The sequence below is a fragment of the Aquarana catesbeiana genome, linkage group LG04 (assembly GCF_042186555.1).
Source record: "Aquarana catesbeiana isolate 2022-GZ linkage group LG04, ASM4218655v1, whole genome shotgun sequence".
NCBI classification, from domain to species: Eukaryota; Metazoa; Chordata; class Amphibia; order Anura; family Ranidae; genus Aquarana; species Aquarana catesbeiana.
The window spans coordinates 433052858-433079867 of record NC_133327.1 but is presented as its reverse complement, the minus strand read 5'-3'; the positions used below and the strand labels follow the sequence as shown (position 1 = coordinate 433079867).

At 41.3% G+C, this 27010-nt stretch overlaps 1 protein-coding gene across 1 annotated transcript; it reads left to right on the top strand.

Annotated features, from left to right (window-relative positions):
- The first annotated feature begins 632 nt into the window (after positions 1-632).
- Positions 633-27010, top strand: DYNLT1 (dynein light chain Tctex-type 1). Its single transcript, XM_073627399.1, has 5 exons — positions 633-925; positions 19964-20005; positions 20220-20343; positions 23143-23220; positions 26641-27010. Exons 1-5 carry the CDS (start codon positions 899-901, stop codon positions 26709-26711), a joined length of 342 nt encoding a protein of 113 aa, XP_073483500.1. The 5' UTR covers positions 633-898; the 3' UTR covers positions 26712-27010.

The window sequence follows — 27010 nt, the reverse complement described above, 5'->3', positions numbered from 1 at the left end:
TGGGAGCGCACTGGCAAGCCAAACTACAGGTTAGTTTGAATGAAAAATACTGAAATAAGACAGCAACTTTGCATATAATTAGCTTTTTGGAAAGTTATTAATCATAACATCAAGAGTGTCTTTAAAAAAAAAATAAATAAGGGTGGAACTCCGCTTTACCAACTGATCCATGTGTCGGTAAAGTGACCAAAACTGGCGGCAGGGCTTTTTGAGTCTGATGCAGGACCTTTAAAATGGTCATACGTCAGAATAGATGAACAAATGCTTCATTCAATTCCCCTGTCATGGTTTAATTATCGTTCCTTAGACCCCATACACACTATAAGATTTTCTGCAGATTTTTGTCTTCAGATTTAGTGCAGGGGCTTGCCTGATTGCATACAAATTGAAACCTATTATATGGCTTTGGTAAATCCGAAGACAAAAATCTGCAGAAAATCGAATAGCATGTATGGGGCTTAAGTCTTAGTAAATAGAGGCAGAGAATGTAACTCCATAAACGTGAGCCCATGTCTTTGTAAACAGGACACTGTTAGAAGAACGGCTACTTTGTCAGTTGGGGACACCACTGATCTAGCAGCAGCACGGTGGGCGTGGCAGTCAACACAACAAGACACGGCGCACAGCATCCTGGGAGAGCTCATAGTAACACATCGTAATGACAACACACTGCACACAACTGAACATCCCCCTCATCCCTCCTCTCCTCCTCAGCCTTGTCACAGGACAGCTCTGCATCTGAGGAGGAGAGGAGGTCACGTGACGCGTGAGGGGCGCTTTAGGGCGTGGCTCCCTGCGCGTCTGTGGCAACCGGCGGTAGGCGGGGCGGCCAGTGTTCTCGAGCTGCCGGTGTTTGTGCGCGCGCAGGGTGGTCGGTGAGCGGTCGCTGTTAGGAAAGATGGACGATTTTCAGACGGCGGAAGAGGTGAGAGGGGTCCCAGGAAAGGTCGTGTGTTGTGTGGGGGGCATGATATGTGTAACTTCTCGTCCATGTGTATCCCCCAGGCCTGTAGTTGTGACCCCCTCTGACAGTCCCTTCCTCAGCCATTGTCTCATCATTGTACATGTGGCAGGTCACATTGCCGCAGGATCCGGCACTGCACAATCTTGTGTGTGTGTGTGTGTGTGTGTGTGTGTGTAAAATGTGGGGCTGAATGCTGCAACAAAGGCAGAGCTCTCCTCCAGGAGGAGCCCACACATGGAACTTTTATCAGCTGCCGTACATATTACCTGAAAACAAATGAGGCTGACAGCACTCAGGAGCTGAAATGACCAATAGTGGCTACGATAAGGCTACTTTCGCGCTGGGGCCGCCCATGCGTTAGTGCTAAAGTGCTGCCAGTTTTAGCTGCGCTTTCCGCTTTTAAACCCCCCCGCTAGTGGCTGAAGAAGGGGTTAAAAGCGCCCGTGTTGTGGTGCTTCCGAATTGCTTTTCAGGCGCTTCAGAAGCTCTGCCCATTCATTTTAATGGGCAGGGCTTTTTGGGAGTGTGGGTCTTAACCACAATTTCTCTCCAATAAGCTTGCTGGCAATTTTTTTTAAAACAGTATTAAAACATTACATAGTTCATAAATGAAAGGTTGCAAGGTTACCACGCTGGCTGTAGGGCTGGCTTGAGCACTGATAGATCCCTGTAACCAGACTGGGGAAATCCAAGGGAAGGCGCTGACCATCATCGCCGCAAAATGGAGCAGGCAAACCATGTGTTCCATGCCGGACCCAGCACGTCATCCACACACGCCAGCGGGTCCGGCATGGAACACATGGTTTGCCTGCTCCATTTTGCGGCAATGATGGTTGGTGCCTTCCCTTGGATTTTCCCAGTCTGGTTACAGGGATCTATCAATGCCCAAACCAGCCTTGCAGCCTTATCTTTATGAACTATGTACTGCTTTTAATACTTTTTTGAAAAAAATTGCCAGCTTATTAAAGAGCAATTGTGTTTTTTTTTTTTTTTTTTTTTTGTAGCCACTATTCACCATTCCTCATTTCAGCTCCTGAGCGCTGTCATCCTCATTTGTTTTCAGTTTTCCAGCATTCAATCCTATGCCACTGGACAGCAGCACAGTTTAGCTGTGTTTACATTACATCATTGGGTGGTTTTTCAGTCAGTAGTGCCTGAGAGCCCAGTTAATATCGTACTTATCACTAAGGATGAGCTTAGGCATGTCCACAACTCCACATGTCGGCGCCCAGAAGATCACAGTACAGTGCAGTACTTGGTGTCCCCTCATCCCCCCCATGGGCCCTATAAAATGAATCTAATTGGTCCCTGTACTTACCATCATTATATTTATCTATAACTAGAAGTGGCCTTGTACACCCCCCCTCCCCCATGTCTGCCGCGTGGGGAATTTTCTTGGCGGACTGGTTACGTACCGGTGTGTGATCTTCCGGGTGAGCAGATCTCTCTACTATACTTAGTGTTATCTAACGCTTATTGAAAATTTTTTTTTTTAACAAAGACATGTAGAAGAATACATTTTGGCCTATATTTATGAAGAAATTTGATTTTATTGGATTTGTTTTAACTGCTTCAGATCCGCGCTATAGCCGAATGACGGCTACAGCGTGGACCTACTTTGCCGGGAGGGCATCAATAGACATACTCCCATGCTCGAGTGGCCTGTGCGCCCCCTACAGGGCGCGCACGGAAAACTCTGTGATGAGCGAGTCTATGAGACTGGCTGCATCACAGATTGAAGTAAGGGGTCAATCCTGACCCGGCCAATGACAGCTGATCATGTGACATAAACAGAGCTGGTAACGCTCAAAAAAAAAAAAAAAAAGCCGATCAGCGTGAGAAAAAGAAAAAAAAAAAGCCAATCACCGGCAGCTGTCAGAGGGACATCGGTCCCGTCCCGATCAAGGAGAGCAGCCACCAGCTCATCTGTGCCAACCTGACAGTGCCACCTATCAATGTCACCAATCAATGTCACCAATCAGTGCTGCCCACCAGTGCTGCCTCATCAGCGCATATCAATGAAGGAGAAAAATTTCCTGTTTGCAAAATTTTATAACAAACTATAAAAGATTTTTTTTTTTTTTCAAAACTTTCCATTTTTTTTGTTTGTTTGTTTAGCAAAAAATAAAAACCCCAGTGGTGATTAAATACCACCAAAAGAAAGCGCTATTTGTGTGAAAACAATGATAAAAATTTGGCCGATTATTTTTTCGGTTAATAACCTTAAAAAAAAGTGTTGTTTATAATTTAGTTAATATGTATGTTTAAAAAAAAAAAGGCAATTTATTCTTAAATATTTATATGCAGGGGTAAATATAAATAACCAGCTGTATGGTTGGGGAGCAAAATCTCTAATCCACTCTGAGAATAACAGACTGAAGAGATATACTGTATATACTATTAGGAGGTTGAATCTGGTAAATATCATCAGACTCAGAGATCAAATTTTTTTTTATTTAAAGAAACAAAAAGTTAAAGCCTGTTTTGCATATTTTCAAACAGAACTTAATATTATATGCTGGCCATACAAAAACAATTTCTTCCTTGGTCAAATCGACATTCGTTTTCAACCACAGTGAAGGGAAATAATAGAAAACTTCTTGGTCAAGTTAATTTTCAGACAGTGCATGTGGTTTTCCTTGAGAAATGACATTCATTTTAAAACAGAATGTTAAAAGCAAGTGAAAATTTCAAACATTCTTTCATTCAGCGAATGTACAAAGATTTTTCATATGAATATTCTCGTCTGAAAATTGATCCGTGTGACCAGCACAAGGCATGGTGGACACCTATGCAATTTGCTTTTGATCTGTTTCTGCAGTGCTTTTTGCTGTGCGTTTAGATTTTTGTGCACGTGGTTTTGCTGCGATTTGTGTTTTCATTTTTTTAAATGCTTTTTTTTTTTTTTTTTTTTTTTGGCCAATATGTTGTTGGGCAGATTTAAAAAAAGTTTTTTTTTTTATAACAGCTTACCTGTAAAATCCTTTTCTTTTGAAGTACATCACGGGGCACAGAGCCATAGTAATTACTATGTGGGTTATAGTCCAACTCCAGGTGCTGGATACTGGCACACCCTAAACAGGAAGTTGCCTCCCTATATAACCCCTCCCATACCGGGAGCATCTCAGTTTTGTAGCAAAGTAATGCACGTATATATTAGAAAGAGGGGCGGGACCTCAGTGTTCCGTGATGTACTTCAAAAGAAAAGGATTTTACAGGTTAGCTGTTATAAAAATCCTATTTTCGTTAATCGTACATCACAGGACGCAGAGCCATAGTAATCACTATGTGGGATGTTCCAGAGCAATGCCAACTGAGGGGAGGGAGACACAACAAAAGTAGGGCACCATGAGATCAGAGGACTTATACTGCTGCCTGCAGTACACTGCGCCCAAAGGCAACATCTTCATGTCTTTTTACATCCACCTGATAGAATCTGGTAAATGTATGGACTGAAGACAAAGTTGCGGCCTTGCACATTTGAGCCATGGAGGCTTGGTGATGCACTGCCCACGAAGCACTAACGGTCCTAGAGGACTGCGTTTTGATTTGAGAGGGTTGAAACTACCTCTTTAAACCATAAGCTAGAACGATTACTTGTCAAATCCATTTAGAATAGTAGATTTCCATGCTGCCTGTCCTCTTTTAGGACCTTCAGGCAATACAAAAAAAACCTCAGTTTTCCGAATCTGAGCAGTCGTCTTTAAGTAGACTGCTCGCACCACATCAAGAGAATGTAGTGATTTTTAGAACGGGGGTTCTGGAAAAAATTAAGATGGAACAGTAAGTATCCTGGTTTAGATAAAAACCTGATACTACCTTCGGTAAAAAGTTAGGATGAGTATGCCATACTACCTTATCATTGTGAATAATAATAATATAGCTCTTTACAAGAAAAAGCAGCCAATTCTGATACCCTTCTTGCAGCAGATATGGTTACCAGAAAAAATAGTTAACTTGTCAAAAAAGGACCAAGGGAATATGTTGTATCGGTCCAGAAAAAGGCTGTTTTGTAATGCCGCCAAAAACTAAATTCAAGTCCCCAAGGATTCAGGGGTGACCTAACCAGGGATTAAGCCGTGTTACCCCCTGAATAAAGTTACGAACCAAAGAAAGCGAAGCAAGTGGTCGTTGACATAATATCCATAAGGCTGAGACCTGTCCTTAGAAAGCTGTCAAGGCCAGCTTTATTTCTCACCCCATCTGCAGAAAGTCAAGGATTCTACCTTTTGACCTATTTCCTGGGGTGCAACCCCTGGTTTCACATCAGGAGACATATGCTTCCCAGACTCCATAATATATAATTATGGAGGCCGGCTCCCTTGCATTAACCAAGATAGAAACCACTGAACCTGACAGCCCACGTTTCTTCAGAGTGTGGGTCTCAATAGCCAAACCTTTAAATTTAGCGTTTGTAAAGTAGGATGGAATACCAGACCTTGCGAAAGAAGGTCTGGCCATGGCGGTTGGGTCCCTTACTGTCATCTTTACGATCCCTGCATACCAAAATTTCCTGGGCCCCGCTGGAGGCCACAAGAATCACCGACTTCCCTTCCTGCTTGATCCTGCGAAGAAGTCTTGGACGCAGGCAGAATAGGAGGGAATACATAAATCAGTGAGAACCGATTCCACAGGAATAGCAAGGCATTTGTTCTGCATGCTAGCGGATCCTTTGTTTTTGACACAAGATTGTTGTTGATTCCTTTGTTGAACCTGGACGTAAACAGATCTGTGTCTGGGATCCCCCATCTTTGAGATATTGACAGGAAGATATCAGGGTGAAGGAACCATTTAGGGCTGCAACTAACGATTATTTTCATAATCGATTAGTTGGTCGATTATTGTTTCGATTAATCGGTTAATAACCTTAAAAAAAAGTGTGGTGTATAATTTAGTTAGTATGTAAAGTTTTTAAAAAAAAACAATGTATTCTTAAATATCTCTATGCAGTGGTAAATATAAACAACCAACTATATGGTTAGGGAGCAAAATATTAAATCCACTCTGAGAATAACAGACAGAAGAGATATACTATATATACACACTATTAGAAGAGAAATACAGTTTTTTGGCCAATTTGTTGTTGGGCAGATTAAAAAATACAAATTGCTGCAAAAACGAATTACATACTTTTCTGCAGCTTCTCCATTGACGTATATTGAACCAAAAAAGCACCGTTTTGCGTTAAAAAAAAAGTCCCTGACCCTTTCCAAATACGCAGCGGCTGAAAAAAAAGTATAGTTGTGAACGTGTCCCATAGAAAACCATGTTAAATGAACTGTAGTGTGTTTCTGCAAAAAGCACCAAAAAACACAAAGATGTAAACCAGGTCTAAAATGTTTAGTAACATAATGGGGTTAAAAAAAACTAAAATGAGCCCTTTATAGTACAAAAAAAGCAAATGATCACTACTGTAAGGGGTTAATTTTTTTACTGTAGAACTGTGAAAGTAATATTTACAGTAGCGATTATTTGCTCTTTTTGTACTATAAAGGGCTAATTTTATTATTTTTAACCCCATTATGTTACTGGCCGATTAATCGATTATGAAAATAGTAATCGATTAATTTCATAATCGATTAGTTGTCGATTAATCGATTAGTTGATTCAGCCCTAGAACCATTTTCCCGGGAACGACTGCTGGCGACTCAAGTAGTCAGCCTGCCAATTTTCTATTCCTAGAATGAAGACCACTGATAGGCAAAGTACATTGTTTTCTGCCCAAGATGGGATATGATTCACCTTTCTCTGGGCCGCACAACTTCTTGTGCCCCCTTGGTGATTAATATAGGCCATTGCTGTGGCATAGTTGGATTGAATCCTGGCAGGACTAGAGATGTAAAATTTCCGGAAATTTTGAAGCTCGGGGAAAAAAAACGGAAATTTTCGGAAAAATGCTACATTAGCACTTTTTTGTCTTTTTAAGATTGAAAGTCATTCTGTTACTTTAGGAACATAGAATAGGACTATGGACAATTTGACTTGGCATAAAATTATCACAACTAGCACATTAATAATATAGTGTAGCCAAACAATTATCACAAACAGAATTTACTTTTTTGTAATATTTATTTGTAACAAAGGGAGCAACAATCTTCTGAACTGCTTACTAGTTTATGTGGAACAGGCAAAAAGCCTCCACAAAACAATTTTCAAATCCAAAAGTAACAATTTTTTTATATTTCCTCTCCACAGTATTAAACAAAAAATAAAAACCCCATTTTCATAAAAAGAATTGAAGATGGGGGAAGTGTTAAGAAGAGAGTGGGACTAAGTTTCAATGGACATTTAATCAGAATCATTTTCTGAGCTTTTTTTCGTCCGTTATCACAATTAGGAACTTCTAAAAACTTAAGGTGAACACCCTGTCTTAAAATATGTTAAAATATTACACAATTTTTTTTTTTCTTTTTTCAATTTTTCCATTTTTTTGGAAAAAAACAAAAAAGCCTTCAGGAAAAAAACGGGAAAAAAAAAACGTTTTTTTTTCCCTTTTTTTTTTTTCCAGGCCTTCACACCTCTGGGCAGGACAATACCGTAAACTGAACGTTCAGGCCCTCAGAACCAGGTGCTCTGCCTGAATTTCTAAAATGATAATGGGCAAGGTCATTTCTGATCTGGGCCACTTCTGTGGTAACTGAAGGATTTTCCCCTTTGCAGATTTTTGGATATTAACCGTAAACTGAGGCTCCGGTGTACAGCCTACAGTACCTGGTATTTCCAGTAGATATTACTAGTGAGCGAGGAAATAGGCATATGGAGGTATGCATCTTTGACGTCGTTTGATGCCAGAAGTTCTCCTCCTTGTAGAATGGAGCTAACTGATTGGATAGACTCCATGCGAAAAAAGAGTGGTTATATTTAAGAATTGAATTTTAGATTTTTGAGATCCAGAATGTCCATTTGGTTTTAACCAAACCCCAACCTCTGCTCTTACATGGGGGGCCACCATGACTAGAGGTCGACCGATATAGCGGGACTTGCAAATGACTTCTGTAATAGAAGTCAATTGCAAGTTGTCTGAAGGTTTCTTCTCTCCTCCTCTGGGCAGCCTGCCAAGTCTGATAAGAAGATACATTGTATCTCTTTCAGGTTCTTTTATCAATAGACTGAACTCCGTGGAGAAGTTTTCAGTTTAACCATTTAAAGACTAAATCTTTTCTGACACTTGTTGCTTACAAGTAAAAATTCTGTATTTTCTGCTAGAAAATCACTTGGAACCCCCAAACATTATATATATTTTTTTTAGCAGAGACCCTAGGGAATAAACTAGCGGTTGTTGCAATATTTTATGTCACACGGTATTTGCGCAGCGGTCTTTCAAACGCAAATTTTTAAACTAAAATACACTAATTAAAAAAAAAAAAAAAATAAGCAGTAAAGTTAGCCCATTTTTTTTTCGTCCCAAAATTTTGGTTACCTCTTTTTGTGTATTTAATATTTAAGATATAGTTATTTTTTTTAATCTAAATTATACATACAAGTGAACCGATTGGAGGTTTGTTTTGTTCAATAAATGTTTAAATGTAAAAAAATTTCTGTATCACTTATTACTTAAGGTTGCTTTCACACTGGAGCGGGCAGGCGTTGACGGTAAAATGCTGTTAGTTTTAGCGGCGCTTTACCGTCATTTTAGTGGCGCTATTCGGCTGCTAGCGGGGCGCTTATAACCCAGCTAGCGGCCGAAGAAGGGGTTAAATGCGCCCGTGAAGTGCTGCTGCCGAAACGCTTTGCAGCCGCTTCGGCAGCGGTGCACATTCATTTCAATGAACAGGAGTGGTGGAGGAGCGGTATACACCGCTCCAAAGACATCCTGCCAGAGCATCGCCTCCGTGTGAAAGCACTCGGGATATCACACTGAGACTGTAGGGAAGCCGTTTTACAGGCACTTTACAGGTGCTATTTTTAGCCCAAAAGCGCCTAAAAAAAAACGCCCCAGTGTGAAAGGGGTCTAACTGTTAGATTTTATGAGATGAAGGGGGAAAAAAAAGAAAAAAAAAAAAAAAAATCGGCCTAATATATCGGCCCAAAAAAATCGGCATCACATATCGGCCATCGGCTACCGCGATTTCTAAATATCGGCATCGGCCAGAGAAAAACCCATATCGGTCGACCTCTAACCATGACCACTTTTTGCCAAAAGATGGTCCAATGCTTGAGAGAGAGACTTCTTTTTCTCTGGATCCTTAGAAACGTTTGATCTGAGAAAACGGGGAGACGGGAACTCTTGGAACTCCAGTTTGTACCTTGGAGCTATTGAGGAAGTCCCCCATTTGTCTTGACACTCTTCCTGCCAGATCCTTGAGAACTGCCAACAATGAATGGACAGGAAAAGGCATGCACAGCTTGAGGAGGCTTTAGCGAACCCAAACACTCAGTTAAAGGTACAAAAATGTCTTAAGATTGAAACAGCTGATTCTCCTGCATTTGACACCTCCAGAAGAGGAGTCATCAGCCTCACCACGGTCCCCTGAGGGAATTCATTTTCTCCCGCCCCTAGTTCCTCAGTTTAATGGTCCTGGTCAATGGAAGAGACCCTGTCGCATTTTGACCCATACTGGTATGCGATTAAAGTCGCTAAACTTTTTTTTTTTTTTTTTTACCTATCATGGCTGAGGAAAAAAGATCTTTTTAGTAAACTAAACAGGGGCTGCAGTGTTGAAAACAGTTGCAAATATTTCATGGCCCCTATGCTCACTCTGACCAGCCACCCTCTTTCAGGGGAGGATGCCATTTGTAGAAATGAGTAGGCTTTCCAGAGCTTGAGGGAGACCCTTTTTAGCTCTTTTTTTGGGGGTGTTTCAACCCCCCTCTGACCTTAGCCCGATGCACAAAGCAGAGGTACTACCAGAAGAAATTGCATCCACTGCTTGAGCAATAGTCAGCCACTGCCGCTGCTATTAATGCTCAGCCTGATGCAAATAGTAAATGTGTCAAATAGGAAATGCCTGTGTCACCAAAATCTTTCATGCTCCTCTTTGCTCTTATGTCTCTCTGACAATTTTGCAGCCAGCACAATTCGAGGTGTTTTGTTTTGTTTTTTGCTTTTTTTTTTTTTTTTTTAAACACTCCCGCTTTGGAGGATGCCAACACCGCGCTAAGCCCCGCCCCCACCTCGCATCGCGCCCCCCCTCCTTTCTCGCGCAAGCAAGGGCCTCTGATCCGACAGGATCGGCTTGGGAGGGAGGGATGGCGTGGAGGAGACCTGGAAGCCGCCGCCGAGTAGGGACGGTGAAAGAAAACGGCATTGCCGATCGTTTTCAGTTCTCCCTTATACTCAGCCTCATGAAGAAGGGAAGAGTTCAGCCCAGGTGGGGGTGTCTGGAGGAAGCAAAACCCTCCAAACTTACTGGAGGTCTGCCTGCTAGCCGGAGTTAAAAAGTCTGCTGCTTCTGTGACACAGCGTGATCTCTGAGCAAAGCATGAGAAGGTACTTGTTCCATACAGCCCCAGTGGTGACACTTAGGCATGACAACATTTACTTTAACCACTTCCCGCCCGGCCTATAGGAAAACGACGGACGGGCGGTGGTTCAGTTATCCTGACTGGGCGTCATATGATGTCCTTCAGGATAACAGCCGCCGCGCGCCAGTGGGGGGGGGGGCGCGCATTGCGGCGATCGGTGTGTCAGTCTGACACACCGCTACACTGATCTCGGTAAAGAGCCTCTAGCGAAGGCTCCAATCACGGCTGATCACGATGTAAATGGGAAGAGCCGTTGATCGGCTTTTCCTCACTCACGTCTGACAGACGCGAGGAGAGGAGAGCCGATCGGCGGCTCTCCTGACGGGGGGGGTCTGCACTGATTATTTATCAGCGCAGCCCCCCCCCCTCAGGTGACCACACTGGACCACCAGGGAAGGGGGCAACGTGGATGGCCAGGTATGTACCCCATGGCCATCCACATGTTCAAATGAATGCCCAATCAGTGCCCACAAATGGGCACTGATTGGCACCAGTATGTACCAACACATCAGTGATGCTCAGCAATGCCACCCATCAGTATCATTGCCATCTGTCAGTGCCCATCCGTGCCACCCATAAGTACCCATCAGTGCTGCCTGAGTGTCCATCAGTGCCGCCTATCAGTGCCAACTCATTGGTGCTCATCAGTGCCCGTTATTGAAGGAGAAAACTTACTTATTTACAAAAAATTTTAACAGAAACGAAGAAAAACTTGTTTTTTTCAAAATGTTGGGTCTTTTTTTTTATTCGTTGCGCAAAAAATTAAAATCCCAGAGGTGATCAAATACCACCAAAAGAAAGCTCTATATGTGGGAACAAAATGATAAAAAATGTGTTTGGGTACAGTGTAGCATGACCGCGCAATTGTCATTCAAATTGAGACCGCGCTGAAAGGTGAAAATTGGCTTGGGCAGGAAGGTGTCTAAGTGCCTGGTATTGAAGTGGTTAAAGGAGACATTTCATAAGAAAATGTAAAAATTCCTTAGAAAACTCTACTTATCTTTCCCGCCGCAGGGTTTTCTGTGGTAAAACCAACAGACCCAATCTTCACCCTTCACATTGGGTTCCGTTAACAAACCTTCAGGAACCGGGGACCCTCGGGGAACCCACAATCCTGGACCTGTAATAGCACACCGCCAGTAAAAATTTATGGCCTTAATACCAAAAGTACTGGATCCCGGGGTCCAGCTCTCTAAAAAGAGAAGCGTTTACAAGAAAAACCTCGTTTCTTTGGATACGAGGCCCGGGCACCATTCAATTTGGCCTAAAAGACACTTTGAATGGATCCGGCTGCATAGCTAGCTCCAGCAAGGATTGCTTCAGTGGAGCTCAGCACAGCACATCTTCACTTGTGACCAACACCTTAGACACTGGCGAAAAAACTGAGATGCTCCTGGTATGGGAGGGGTTATATAGAGAGGCAACTTCCTGTTTAGGGTGTGCCACTGTCCAGCACCTGAAAGTGGACTATAACCCACATAGTTATTACTATGGCTCTGTGTCCTGTGATGTACGATTAAAGAAACACAAATTGCTACAAAAGCGCATTACATGCTTTTCTGCAGCTTCTCCATTGAAGTATATTGAACCAAAAAAGCACAGTTTTGCATTGAAAAAAGTCATTGACCCTTTCCAAATACACAGCAGCTGAAAGAGGCTTCGATGTGAACGTGTCCCATAGGAAACCATGTTAAATGAACTGTAGTGTGTTCCTGCAAAAAGCACCAAAAAACGCATAGGTGTGAACCAGGCCTTATACGTTTAGTAACATAATGGGGTTAAAAAAACTAAAATTATCCCTTCATGGTACAAAAAGAGCAAATAATTGCTACTGTACTGTTCATTTTTTAATGTGGAACAGTGAAAGTAATATTTACAGCAGCGATTATTTGCTCTTTTTGTACCATAAAGTACTGATTTTAGTTTTTTTAACCCCATTATGTTACTGGCCGATTAATCGATTAATTTCATAATCGATTAGTTGTCAATTAATAGATTCGTTTTTTTCGGTCCTAATGACTGCGCAATTGTCATTGAAAGAATGACAGCGCTAAAAGCTGAAAATTGGTCTGGGCAGGAAGGGGTTTAAGTGGCCAGTAAGCAAGTGGTTAAAATAGAAAGTAGAAAATATAACTTTTTATTTATTTATTTTTTTAATCAAAATTTTCAGTCTTTTTTTTTTTTTTTTTTTTTTTAGTATGTATAAAAAAAAAAAAAACAGTGGTCAAATACCATCAAAAGAAAGCTCTATTTGTGTGAAAAAAATTATATAAATTTTTTGGTACAGAGTTGCATGGCTGTGCAATTTCCAGTTAATTGGTCTAGTCATGAAGGGGGGTTAAAACCTCAGGTCAAGTGATTTAAAATATCCATTTACCTCCTAATCCTCACATTAACAGACGCAGTGGTTAACTGAAGTGTTCTCTATAAAATAAATTAACAAACATTTTTACGACAAAAAGCTATCAAATGTTTTATAAAAGTAAAGTCCTGATGCTTATTTGCCTTTCCTTTTTAATGGTTTGACTTTCCCTCTCTAGCCCTGGCATCTTCTACATGACTTCTTCGGGTGTTGGGCTGCTGTCCTCTTCAATGGCTGGCACTGAATGCCTCACTACTGCAAATGCATAGGAGTACAGTCATCTTGGCACACAGGTGCACTGTGCGAATGTAAACTGAGCTGCGCTTGCACAGCTCAGTGTACATACCACAAAAGACTGTGAGCAGGCAGGCAGGTAGGTAGGTTTTGTTTATTGCAGAAGAGATGCCTCCAATTAAGAGCCTGTCTGGTCACAGTCTGGGAATTTCATTTTGCTTTAGGCCCCTTTCACACTGTTGGACTGTTCAGGTCTGCCTGTCAGTTTTGTCGGCGGACCTGAATGGGCACTCCATGCTAGTCTATGGAACGATGGATGTCAGCGGTGACTTCTGACCCGGTCCAATCCGCTAAAATCAGACGGATGGCCCTACGTTCGCATCCGTCCCGATCGGATGAGATCTGATGAAAACGGACATGCTGTTCGTTTTCGTCCGATCTCCATAGCAACCAGCGGCGCTCGACAAGCCCCTCCCTTCTCAGTGAGCAGAGAGGGACCTGTCATCCGCCGACTCAGCAGAGATCAACGGAGAGATCTCCCACTGAGCTTTTTAAGAAAGCAGCGCTCGTTAATGCTTTATATGGAATATAATGCACGCTGTGGTGTGAATGAACCTTGAGAGAGGATTTTTGGTTACTTTGTAAGGATTTTCTTTCACTTCCTGCTGTCTATGGGACATGAAGTATGGAGAAATCTTCCCCATTAGGAGACACCAAACAATGCCAGAGGTTTTAATTATTCCTGTATCCAGAACAAATTAATTATATAAATAGGTTTTTCTGGGGTTTTTTTTGGCATTTGTCCTTAAACACATAGGGTTCACTCTATCCACGTCCCCTGTTTTGGTTTTGCAATTTTGATCATGTTCTAACCACTTCTTTTTTTTTTTTTTTTAATGCTATAGTACGTTTGTTTTATAAAATATTTAGTTTTAGCGTCACGTTAGTGAACAGGGAAGTTCATTCTATATAATTTATTGGTTCATGTGCAAAAAATTCCAAAATTGGCTTGGCCATTTGTGATTAGAAAGTATAGCCAGGAAGGTTTTATTAAAAAGACGGGGACGTCTTCCTGCATGCATGTCTCCCGTGCACCTCCTGGGGTGTGCATAGGACATACTCTGTGGCTGCTGTGTCCTTTGGACACAACTGATCACGGTAAAGGGCCAAGCACAGCAGCCTTTTACCATGAAAATCAGCTGTGTCCAATCATAGCTGGTCACATGTAAACTGACTTGCCTGTTATTGGCATTCCTTTTCTCACACGATGTCTCTGTGTGAGTAAAGGAGAGCCGATAACTGGCAAGTCTGACAGGGCACAGTGATTGTACATTGTTTACACTGATCATCAGTGCAGATTATCAGTGCCACTTCAGCAGTGCCCGCCTCATCAGCAAAGAAGAAAAATTACCGATTTGTTACATTTTATAACAGAAACTAAGAAACATATTTTTCAGAATTTTCATTTTTTTTCGTTTGTTTAGCAAAAAAAAAAAAAAAAACCCCAAAAAATGGTTAAATACCACCAAAAGAAAGCTCTATTTGTCTCAAATAATTGATAAAAATGTCATATGAGTACAGTGTTGCATGACCGGGCAATTGTCATTCAAAGTGTGACAGTGCTGAAAGCTGAAAATTGGCCTGGGCAGGAAGGGGTAAATGTGCCCTGTATTGAAGTGGCCGATTCAGCACCGGAAGACTTTATTGCAATAGTCCACATTCTTTTACATATTGAACACAAGCTATGTAAAAGTCTCCGTTAGCCATAGCAAATGGCTCAGTTGTAAATAAATATTTGTTTTCTAGATCAGGATAGTTTAATCCATATCCAGTATGTTGGCCAATAATCAACTACAACTATGCTCTGCAGCAGCAGCCGACAACTGCCAAGTTTGTGTGCCAGACTGCCCAGATAAGATGCCATAAAATGTATAAAAATTATTAGAACATATATAGAAAGCTCCATAAAGAAGTGTGCCCACATGGAAATAAAGCCATTTCTCTCCTAGCAGTGCTATTAACATGTAGGGTAGCTGTTTGTGTACATTGCTAGAAGAGGGGTTGTTCCCAGATTGACTTTTTCATACAGTGTGGTGCATGTTACACCTACAAACCCTCCCACCACTGTGTTAAAATTATAAAAATCCTGCCCACTGTTTTAGAGGGGTAGAGCAGGGTAAAGTCAGCGGAGGTAGGTAGCTACAGCTCTTCCCACAGAATGGGAACTAGAAACATGGCAAAGACCGGCAAATGAGTTCTAAGATGACATCAGTGAAAATTTTAAAGAGGTATATTTTCTAAATAATACATTTTTATATAGAAATGTATACATGGTGTGCATCAGCAGACAGGTGTGAAGGAAAGGCTTTTCAGCTTTCATTATTATTTTAACTGGTGCACACAAAAAACATGCAGCTGTTCCACCACCACTTTAATTGGGTGTATTGTCTGCTTGGTCATTTGTACCTACAGGTAAAATGAATATATCCTAAACCTGCACGGTTTAGGATATATTCACCTTGCATGGAGGCGCTGATGTCAGCGGCGCATGCGCAATGAAGATCCAGCATACCGTGCCAGAACTGGCAGCAACGGAGGGCTCCCATGCGCATGCGTGGGAGTGATGTCATTGCGGCTCCAGCCACTCACAGCGCCGGAGCCACGAACCCGGAAGGAACTCAGAGGGAACGTGTCCGCTCCCTCAGCGGTGACCGGGCAGCCCTGTGGGAGCTTCGTTCTTGGGTAAGTATTTCATAATAAACTAGTATGCAGTGCATACTAGCTCATTATGCCTTTTGCCTTACAGGTTGTTTTTTGCATACAACCGCTTTAACTGTCTGCACTTCTGTCCTACTTCATTACCCACACATCTGTTTTTCAACCACTGCATTGCCCATTACCATTCCACCCCGCATGCCACATACTGCCTACCTTGCTATTCTACCACCACACTGCCCTTGCACCTATGCTGACACCATCACATCGCTCGGACATTTCGTCCACCACTGTACCCTGTGTACGTCTGTTCCACCATTGAAACGCCACAAACATACACGCCTAGTTCATCACTGTACCATGCTGTGCACAGCTGTTCCACCACTGTACTCCCACATATATCTTTCGCTAGGGTGTTCCCCCATCACTTATTTTCAGACACTGTACACCAACTGGACCCCCGGCACATATATGTATGTTCCAACGCTGTACTACTCCATGCACATCTCTTCCACCTACACACATGTTCCACCACTGTACCTCTGTGCACACAATCCACCACTGTACCCCCTGCACATCTGTCCCACCACTTCCTGCTTGCACACATCTGCATCCTTAAGATCAGCTTATTTATGGAGGGGTTTCATGCAGCTGCATGTGTTCCTGGTGGGTGGGGGAGCTGGGTGAACTGGCAAGCCACAAACGGGTTAATCAGAGTTTGGCAGAATTCCCACAGCTGGTAGTTTGAAAAAAGTGACAGGCAGGTGATTGCTGCCTCGGGACCTGGAGCACCTGCCTTGGGTGCCTGGTGCTATTGGTGTCATTTGGCAGAAGTGTCCTCGTGCACGCATTCCGGGGGTTGCTGATCCCTGGTCTAGACTAAACTGGGAAGCATAATGCATTCCTTTTGTTCTCACTTCACAATTTCTGTTGTTACTGAAACAGGCTTTAGTTTTGGGTAGTAAAGTTTTCAGTCATCACAAACACTGGCACTCTCTTCTATAAAAATAAATTGAGACTCCCATTTAGTGAAGCCTGATTACATATCTAAGCCACATCTTCAAAACATTCTGTTCTAGTCTTACTAGGGTAAGGAAAACAAAGTTGAGGTCTTATTATTATTATTATTATTATTATTATTATTATTATTATTATTATTATTATTATTTTCAAATTGCGCCAACAGTTTTCACAGTGCTTTACAACAATGCCGGTCCATGGCCTGTTGGGGGCTGAGCTGCGCATCAGGGTGTGGGTGGCAGGTGAGCGAGTGAGGCTGGATCTGTATTGGCAGCCAGTAGCGTTGCTACCTGGGCTCCACCTCTGGTCGGGTCGGCAGTGGGCTACACGTGAGCGGGATCTAGTGCCTGGTGGTCTGGCAGGGGTCATGATGCCAAGATGAGCCAGTACAACCTGCACTGCCACCCTCCCACCACCAGATGACGCCTGCTCTCTTCCCTCTCTGTGGTCATGTCACTCAGCCAATGTGTATATATTTTGGAATCCTTTATTTGTATCTGTTTAGCTGACTGCATGAGCTCGATCTGTTATGGGAAAAAAGTATTATTTAAAAAAATACTATTGTTATTGAAAAAAACATTTAATTCAATCTGTATTTGTATCTGTTTTGGCTGATTACATGAGCTCAATTCAATATTGTTAATAATGCTAGTCAGAGCTTATGTGATCATCCAAACAATACAGATACAAAAAAGATTAGAAAAATATGATTTTATGATAATCTTTTTCTCATAATAATAACTTGAGCCCATGTGGTAAGCCAAACAGATACAAATGAAAAAATAAATATGTGAGTGGCAGGTGCAAAACAACGCCCCACCGCTGATCCTTGGAAGGGTTGTCTCCCTTGAGGCTGGTCCCTGGTGTCAGGGAGGTTAGGTACTGCTGCTTTACAAAATAGAGGGAGACTATAGAAAAACACATTTTAATACAAGAAGAATCCGAAGGTCCTGCTTATAAGAGCTTACATACCCTAATTCTTTTCAAGTTACTGTGTATGTTCCCCCAAAGTACAGGCAGTACATGCTGTATGTGGCGGTAAATGTCATTTGTAAAGTGCTGCATGGTGCTCTTTTTATAAGAAATTTGGTACTCTATCTGTTCAGTTTTTGAAAATGAAAATTTACCTGCAGGGAAAAATTACAAAATCTACAGATTTTAAATATTAAACAATAAAAACAATTCACTTTGTTAATTAGTGCCATTAATCTTGATGAACTAATGTCTTGGATACACATACAACAATTTCCATTGTTTATTGTTACTATGGAGCTAATGTTGTTGCAGGATTATATCAGATCAAACTGAAAAAATGTAGGTGACATAAACTGTTGTACTAGACTTGTGAGCAATAGCAAAGTAACAACATTCAGGATATTGTGCATTGTTTGATGTGGACTATGTTTATATTCATTACCTTTAGCATAACCTGTGCACACTGTTAGGTTGACCAGTTTTGTTCAAATTTCTTATTTAGCCGGTGTGATATGTATAAGTGGCCGGTTTTATTCTGCAATAGTAATTAGACAATTTAGGGAAGTTCATACTATTCGTCTTTTAACCAGACTAAATTGCTTTACATTGTTTCCCGTCATGTGTTTTGCAAAATTATCACCGCTACTAATGTAATGTTGATTAGTTGGTTGGAAAGTGACTATAAATATTTTCTAAGTATATGTTAACCTGACGACCAATTGTAAGGCTTTCTGATCCAGCCAGTGCAAAGGATTATGGCATTGGTGTTTACAGAGATAAAAATGGCATATAGCCTAGTCCTTTGTATCTGTCTCTTTTAAGTAGCACCCACACTGTGAGTATCCTGCATGCAGGATCCAAGGAAATCTTCAGACTGTATCAGTAAGTCTTAGGGCCCTTTCACAAGAGCAGTCTGTCCGGACTCTGCTTTGCTCAGCAGGGGATCGATCCGCTGATCCCCGCTGAGCAGAGGGATGACAGGTTCGTCTCCACTTGCTGTGCTAAGATGGACCTGTCAGAGTCCCGCTCTCCTCTGAGGAGATCGGATGAAAACGGACCACCTGTCTGTTTTCATCCGATCTTCCTGACGGATGGAAACTAGGGTCTCCATCCGTCTGGATTTATCTGATCAGATATCGGCAGATGTCAGCGGACATGTCTCCACTGACATCCGCCGCTCCATAGAGATGAATGGATTGTCTGATCAGGTCCGCCTGAAAAACTGACAGACGCTAAATGTCCAGCCCGTCAGTGCACGTGATGAATTCACGTGTACCCAGTCAGTGGACCGTTTAACCCCTTCATGTCAACCTGTATCGCAGTGATGCCTGCAGCTGGACGCATCACCCGGTACAGTTTTATTTATTTATTTTTTTTTTTGAGCCAGTGGTCGGCTTTCTTGGGATAACAACCGATGTGGCTAAGAAGCCGCTCAACTGTTATCACAAGCAGTGGGAGGGGACGTCCCCCTTCCGCAGCTCGCCCGAGCTTTCCCCTCGGGAGGCCTGAGAGACCAGCCGGCACATCTAGAGATCCAACCAAAGCCAGAATCGGCTTCGATCGGATCTAGTAACCCGGAAGCAACGTCATGACATCACTTCCAGTTTACAGAAGACTTAAAGGCACCAATTTTTTAAAAAAATACAGGATTCAAAACAGCCGAACTTGGTGTTTTGAATGCTTTTAAATGCAAAGAAGGGATTTGGGATCTGGTAGACCCCAGATCCCTCCATAAAGAATACCTGTCACTGCCTATTACTATCATTCCTTCAGTTCTGACAGCAAGAAAAGTGATTAGAAAATTTTTCTTTAAAGAATTTATCTTCATTTATTAGCATGTGAATGCGGCCCTCCATGAATTTACATACATTGAATCTGACCTTAAGTGGAAAAAGTTTGCTGACCCCTGAGGTAGACTTTTAGGTGTGTTATAGATCCCTATCGCAGAAGCTTTTAGCGTGACTTAAAATTTCATAAATTAATGGTCATGGAAGAAAGTGGACATCAAAAGCTATAGTTTTATTATTATTATACGCAATTTATATAGCACCAACAGTTTACGCAGTGCTTTACAATGATATATATTGTCTAATTATATTTATGCTTCATTTTTGTGGGCAATAACTGCTTTTGTTCCCCAAGTTTAATAACAGCCCTCATATGCTTTATATTTTTGGTCTATATTTTTATCAAATGTCACTTTTTCTTTTTTTTTTTTCTCTTTTCAGTCATCATTTGTTGTAGATGAAGTAAGCAACATCATCAAAGAGGTATGAGTAGTAAAAAAAAGAAAATGTATGTCTTTTTCTTTTTGGAAAGGTAAAGGGCTGTACCATGTGTATTTTATTGACTTAAAGGTGGTTGTTTTTTTATTTATTTTTTTAACAATTCCCTATTGTAAAAGTAAGAGTATTAGATGCATGATTCCATTATAATTTTTAGTTTTGTGACTTTGCTTTTATGCATGTGTGTTTTTTATTTCAGTCGATAGAAAGTGCTATTGGTGGTAATGCTTATCAGCACAACAAAGTCAACCAGTGGACGACAAATGTTGTGGAGCAAACACTGAGCCAACTGACAAAACTTGGCAAACCGTTCAAGTACATTGGTATGTGTGTCTTACCTGTTTTTTAAAGTACAACTTCTCTTACTGTTGCATTTACATGGTGGAGCCCATAGGTTATTGCATTAATAATATTATGATAGGTATTTTATATAGCGTCAACAATTTATGCAGTGCTTTACATATACTGTATATTGCACATTCACATCCAGTCTTTTCCCTCAAGGAGCTTACAATCTAAGGCTCACGTTTAAACAGGTAAAACTTAACTTACTTTGTGTGGGGGACAGCACACTAGCACTTCTTTTTTTATTTTTTATTTTTTTTTACTACTTCAGCCCCGGAAGAATTTACCCCCTTCCTGACCAGAGCACTTTTTGCGATTCAGCACTGCGTTGCTTTAACTGACAATTGCGCGGTCGTGCGACGCTGTACCCTTTCTTTTGGTGGTATTTGATAAATAATAATAAATAAATATCCCCATTTTTTTTTTTTTTTTTTTTGTTTTATTTAAAGCTAATTTTTTGTCAGTTTAGGCCGATATGTATTCTACTTATATTTGGTAAAAAAAAAAACGCAATAAGCGTGTATTGATTGGTTTGCGCAAAAGTTATAGCGTCTACAACAGGGGTCTCAAACCTGGTGGCTCTCCAGCAGTTGCGGAACTTCAAGTCCCATCATGCCTCTGCCTGAGGGAGTCATGCTTGTAACTGTCAGCCTTGCAATGTCTCGTGGGACTTGTAGTTTTGCAACAGCTGGAGGGCCGCCAGTTTGAGACTCATGGTCTACAAAATAGGGGATAGATTTATAGCATTTTTATTTATTTATTTTACTAGTAATGGCGGCGATCTGCAATTTTTATCGTGACTGCGACATTATGGCGGACACATCGGACAATTTTGACACATTTTTGGGTGTGGTAATTGGCATTAATACAGCAATCAATGCTATAAAAATGCATTGATTACTGTAAAAATGTCACTGGCAGCGAAGGGGTTAACACTAGGGGGCAATCTAGGGGTTAACTGTGTTCCCTGGGAGGTGATTCTAACTGAAGGGGGAGGGGACTGACTAGAGGGAGTGACGGTTCCTAGCTAATAAGAACACATGATCTGTCACTCCTGTCAGAACAGGGAAGTGTGTGTTTACGCACACTCGTCCCTGTTCTGTGTCTCCTGGTCACGATCACTCGTGGCCGGCGGTCATCGTGACCGTCGGCCATGAGCATCGGCACCCCCGCCGTGCAGCTAGCGTGCGCGCCTGCTATCCCCTCCCTGTGAGCCGACGTATAGCTACAGCGGCTCGTGCAGGAGAGCCAACCTGCTGCAGTCCAACTATGGCGGTTGGTCAGGAAGAGGTTAAAGTGGTTCTGAAGGCTCAAGGCTTTTTACTTTTAAAGTGATTGTAAACGATCACCTTGTAAAAGAACCCATTCAGTTTAAAATAGAAATCAAAGGCAAAACATATTTGTATAGATATAAAACAACATTATCAATACCCCTTTTCTAAGTGATCACATTCCCTCTGTTCTCCACTGCTTAAGAGCTGGGGGGGGGAGAAGCAGCAGCACACTGAGCTTCCCAGGGAATGGCTGTGCGGGGGGCCATGTTAGGACAAGTCTGATCATTGGAGGAGAGTACACATGAGTTCCCAGCACAGAACTGACCACAGTGTGCTCCCCTGCTTAGCGTGGTCAGTTTGTCATAGGAAAGCAGAGGGACTGACGGAAACACCAGGGATTTCACATAAAGGAAGCAATACAAAGAGAACCTGATGCTTTCTCATACAAGTACATGGTACAGTAGGCACATACCAGGAATATGAAGTGTTGGGGTAACAAACGCTTTAATGCATTCTGTGAATTAAGGTAAAAAACCTTCTAGGTGTAAGTTCTTATATCTACCTGAGCCCCATCTCGATCAAGCAATGTGCATGAGAGCAGTGGCTTTCCGGGGTCTTTCTCTTTCCTTATTGGCTCACTTAGCAGCAGGAGCCACTGGCAATCACAGGCAGTGAGCCAATGAGAGAGTGGGGTCGGGGCTGAGCCACGCTCCGCGTGGGAATGGACACATAAGGGGAGCGCCCTTAGCAAGATGCTTGCTATTGAAGGCACTCGGTGGGGAGAGGAGCCAGGAACGCTAGCGGGGGACCCAAAAAGAAGAGGATTGGGGCTGCTCTGTGCAAAACCATTGCACAGAGCAGCTAACAAAAACATGTTATTTTTGGGTTTAGAACCACTTTGAACACCTTTTTTAAAGTCAGGTTTACATTAATGGACCCCTGCGCTGAGAAACATCAAGTTGAGGTTGATGATAAATAAAACAGGCAAAAGGTCAGTATAATTGAAAACCTTTATAAAAGCATAGTCATAAAGGCCCTGAATGAATTAGTAAATTCATATTCGCAATATATTTGGTGTGTTTGTGTGTGTAATGTATGTATATACACGCACAGATTATTGGCAAAATGTCATCCTAAATTATTTATGTATTCCAATCCAGAAGTCCCTCACTTAATCAATATGTTTTTGCATTGCTCTTTGAATTTTTTCCAGGTATAATATTTTGATCATACATGTTCAGATAATACCTAAATAGTCAGTCTATTCTGTTGTAAGCACTTGTAAAAATGTGATGGTGTCCGGTGGAAATGAGTTCTCAGGCAAATTTCATAAGCATAATTTACTGTGTTTTACAGGAAGAACTGCGGGCCTCAGTATTTACTTTCTGACAGTAAAAATTGTGATTAGCTCTTGTAAATGTAATGAAACATTATGTTGTATCCTTTTCCACAATTACTGCTTTACTGTAAATAATTGATCCACTGAATACATATATTTGACAGTTACCTGTGTAATCATGCAGAAGAATGGTGCAGGACTTCACACAGCAAGCTCTTGTTTCTGGGACAACTCCACAGATGGTAAGGATTTATTTTTTTGTTGAGGGTTCTTTTACACCAAATGTTGAGGATTCAATAATGAATGCAGATCAACGCAAGGACACCCTAAAAACAATTGCTGTGTATGTGCCTCGTTCACACCACGCTAGTGCACCTTCTGTGCATCAAAGAAAAATGCATATATGCAGAATGCATAAAAACACGTTAGCGCAACCTCAGATGAGTGGTTACATGGAAACAGCAGCAGTTCTGCCCATTTATTTGTGCAGAGTACAACTGTTGACAGCTGCCACTAGTCACACACAAACGAACACACTGGGGTTTATTTACTAAAGCTGGAGAGTGCAAAATCAGGCTCACTTTTTTGCATAGAAACCAGTCAGCTTCCAGGTTTTATTGCCAAGGTTTAACTGAACAAGCCGAGGTTAGAAGCAGATTTCTATGCTTAAGTGAGCTTTATTTTTGCTCTCTCCAGCTTTAGTAAATAAACCCCAATGTGTACATGCTGTGTTTACAACTGCCACCAAGAACTTTTTCTTTCAATAGATTTTTTAATTAGGCAAAATTGGGAGCCTGATCCCCAGTCAGGCGACCAAGAAAATGGGGGGCGTATTGGACTATTACGGTACAGTACACAAAACAATATAGAGAATATATCAATAATATAAAAGTATAATCGATTTTATTGATGCAAAGGACAAATCATAGGTGATACGTTAAAGCACAATAAAAAATAAATAACATAACAACAACAATAGGGTCATGAGTTTGCAGTAAGACAATTGATCTCAGAAATATTCCTCGACTAGTTTCGCGGATGAAACCGCTTCGTCAGGAGGGAATCTGAAGATAGCAAGTTCTGACTAAACAGTCTAAACCTAACAATACAGAAAAAATACAGTAAGATTACACTGAAAAAATATAAAATTGATAATAATGTTGCAGCATCAAAGTTAAACAATGTAATAAATTGAGGGGGGGGGAAAAAGGGACAAATCTGCTTACCCATGTCCCAACAGAACCCGAGCGCAGGGCTCCTCCACCCAAGGTAATCTCCCCGGCACCTATGTTGAGTGGGAGCGATTGGGGAGCCACCGGAGTGGACATGGCTAATGGCTTGCCCTCCACTTCCCTGGCCCCAATCACCCCACCCTCCATTTTTAATTAACCCCTATCGGCCTCTTTCAGCATACATTATTACCTGCGTTATATCATTATCGTCTTTACAATTATCCCTGATGCTACCCTCCATGACAGACGCCCATTAGGTCGGCTAGACACTAATTATTGGCTATCCGCCCTAGTTTCCACATGATTTACCCAATCTTGTGGTTGTTGTCCCTGGCCCTCCGTTACTTATACACATATTTTATTATGCTGTTGGGTTAAAATGGGTCTATGCCATGTTGGTGACCAGCATCAGTGTCTTAGGGTATTATCAATCCCTAATTTACCTTCTTATGTTCTATTATGTCGTTTCTAAATCATTCTATTAATTCATTATGCCCTACTACTGTTTGTTATTATCAATTGCTTCCAAGTGTTTTTTACTGGGATCCTCTGATTGTTATGTTATTTATTTTTTATTGTGCTTTAACGTATCACCTATGATTTGTCCTTTGCATCAATAAAATCGATTATACTTTTATATTATTGATATATTCTCTATATTGTTTTGTGTACTGTACCGTAATAGTCCAATACGCCCCCCATTTTCTTGGTCGCCTGACTGGGGATCAGGCTCCCAATTTTGCCTAATTATTCATTCCTGGATGATGGTACATCTAACCTTGCTTATCTCATTATTTTACTACAGAGGCCACACTACTAATTCAATAGATTTTTATTGAGGTTTCAGCAATGGAAAATAGCATGGTACAGCAAAAAGAAACATCAATCAGATAAGAAATAAGTTGTATGTTGCAGAGGTGCTGCAAAGCCATAACACAAGGTTCTACATATAGAGTAAAAACATCCAAGCAGTCTACATCAATATCCATGTAAAGGGATAACTTCTCAGTCCCAACACCCCTAAAGGGTGTTGGGGTCCGAGGAGTGTCACCCCACCCCGAGAGCCGTTCACTCATTTATTGTTCACTTCCAGGCTGTCTAGCAAGAGCCGCTCTTTTGGAGAGGACTTATCATGAGAGCCTGTAGGAGTATGTTTGGGTACATCCACAGATTGTCGCATATGGCATTGCTGCACTTGTAATCAGTGACCTCGTATTGAACCATGCTGTACCTAATAATCAAACCAAGATAATAAAGGGATAGCGAAAACGAAAAATAGAATAAGAAAAAGAGGTGTAGATAGAGCGTCAAAAGACGGAGTGGTGCTCGCTCCTCCACGTTTAAGCAGGGGTAGAGGAACGGTTCAGTGGCCCGGAAACGTATTTGGCCCAGGGTTCCCATACTGCCTCAGTTCTGTCTACCGTGTCCAGGAGGTTGTTGACTGTTTTTTCCTGAGCCATAATCCAGGATCACCAAGAACCTTTTGTATTGTAACTGTACTGTCTGCCCTCATGTTGTAAAGCGCTGCGCAAACTGTTGGCGCTATATAAATTTTGTATAATAAGCTGATTCTTGCCAGTTGCCCCCCCCCGGCATATTTGACAGTGTGAATGCAGACTTAAGTTGCCATTTGATGTGTTGGTAAACTAATGCTTTGTGTTTAAAATAAATCTTTTAGTCATATAGATGGTTGGCAACCTATTCTACTCATTACATGTTGTTACATCTGTTTTTTTCATAGGTGTGGCATTTATCTGCTTGGGGGTGGTCACCCATGACATGTTTTTGCTCCCTGTTTGTTTTCAATTGTTTCATGCCTTTGTATTGAAATACTTTAAAACTTTGAATAAAAAGATTTTTAACCCAAAATAAGGCTTGTAACAGGTAAATGCCCATTTCATTAAAGAGCAAGTGAGAGAATAATTATTATTATAACGAAAAGTAACAAACTGAGTAAAAATAACTAGGCTTTGGTGAATTAAATAGGATTTAGGGAGCCACATCCTATCATCTGGAATGGTCTGAAAGTTTGCACTACAACAAATATGTACTAGTTACCGAGTTACAGCATTTTCAATATTTGAGACGTTTGTAATAAACAGTCATTTTTCTTTTCATTATACTTTTCACTGATACCTTGGTACCTTGGAAAGCTGGTACAGACATTCTCTTTTATTATGCTTCAGTGATTCTACATTTAAACAGTGGAAATATTCTAGTATTCTGGAAGTTCCTTCAGTATCTCCCAGAATGTTTTTACTCATGGATTTGAGGGCTATATTTAAAACGCTTCCTTTCCTTTTTTTTTTTTTTTTTTTTTTTTGTATAAGCATCTCTGTGGACATTGCTATGTTGTAGTATATGTACTAAGTATACTAACAGTATGAGATACTCCTGTAACTTCATATTTTTCCTGTTTTCTCTCTTCAGGAAGCTGCACTGTAAGATGGGAGAACAAGACTATGTACTGTATAGTCAGTGCCTTTGGACTTGCAATATAGTGTTTTTTTTTTTTTTTTTTTTTTTTTCTTTGCTGCTCGGAGTGACTTTCTGTTCTACTATTCTACCTTATCATTCTTTTGTACACGCCTTTCATCAGCACCTCGAGTTTAATACTTTTCTTTGTAATTTACCTCAAATCTTCTGCACTACATAAGTGGTAACACAGTCTTCTTCGTTTTGCAAGCTTTTGAGCCTATAAAGTGCCACTATAAAACTTTCTTCAGTTAGCATGTTTGATGCACTGATATCTTTTCATATTTTAACAGGAACAAAATAAATTATTGTTGGAAACATTTTA

Bases quoted from the DNA above. Each gene is read 5' to 3' on its own strand.
- DYNLT1 (XM_073627399.1), top strand. From the start codon at position 899: ATGGACGATTTTCAGACGGCGGAAGAG. The intron at 926-19,963 runs GTGAGAGGGGTC...TTCTCTTTTCAG, and splicing joins ATTTTCAGACGGCGGAAGAG to TCATCATTTGTTGTAGATGA. The intron at 23,221-26,640 runs GTAAGGATTTAT...TTCTCTCTTCAG, and splicing joins CTGGGACAACTCCACAGATG to GAAGCTGCACTGTAAGATGG.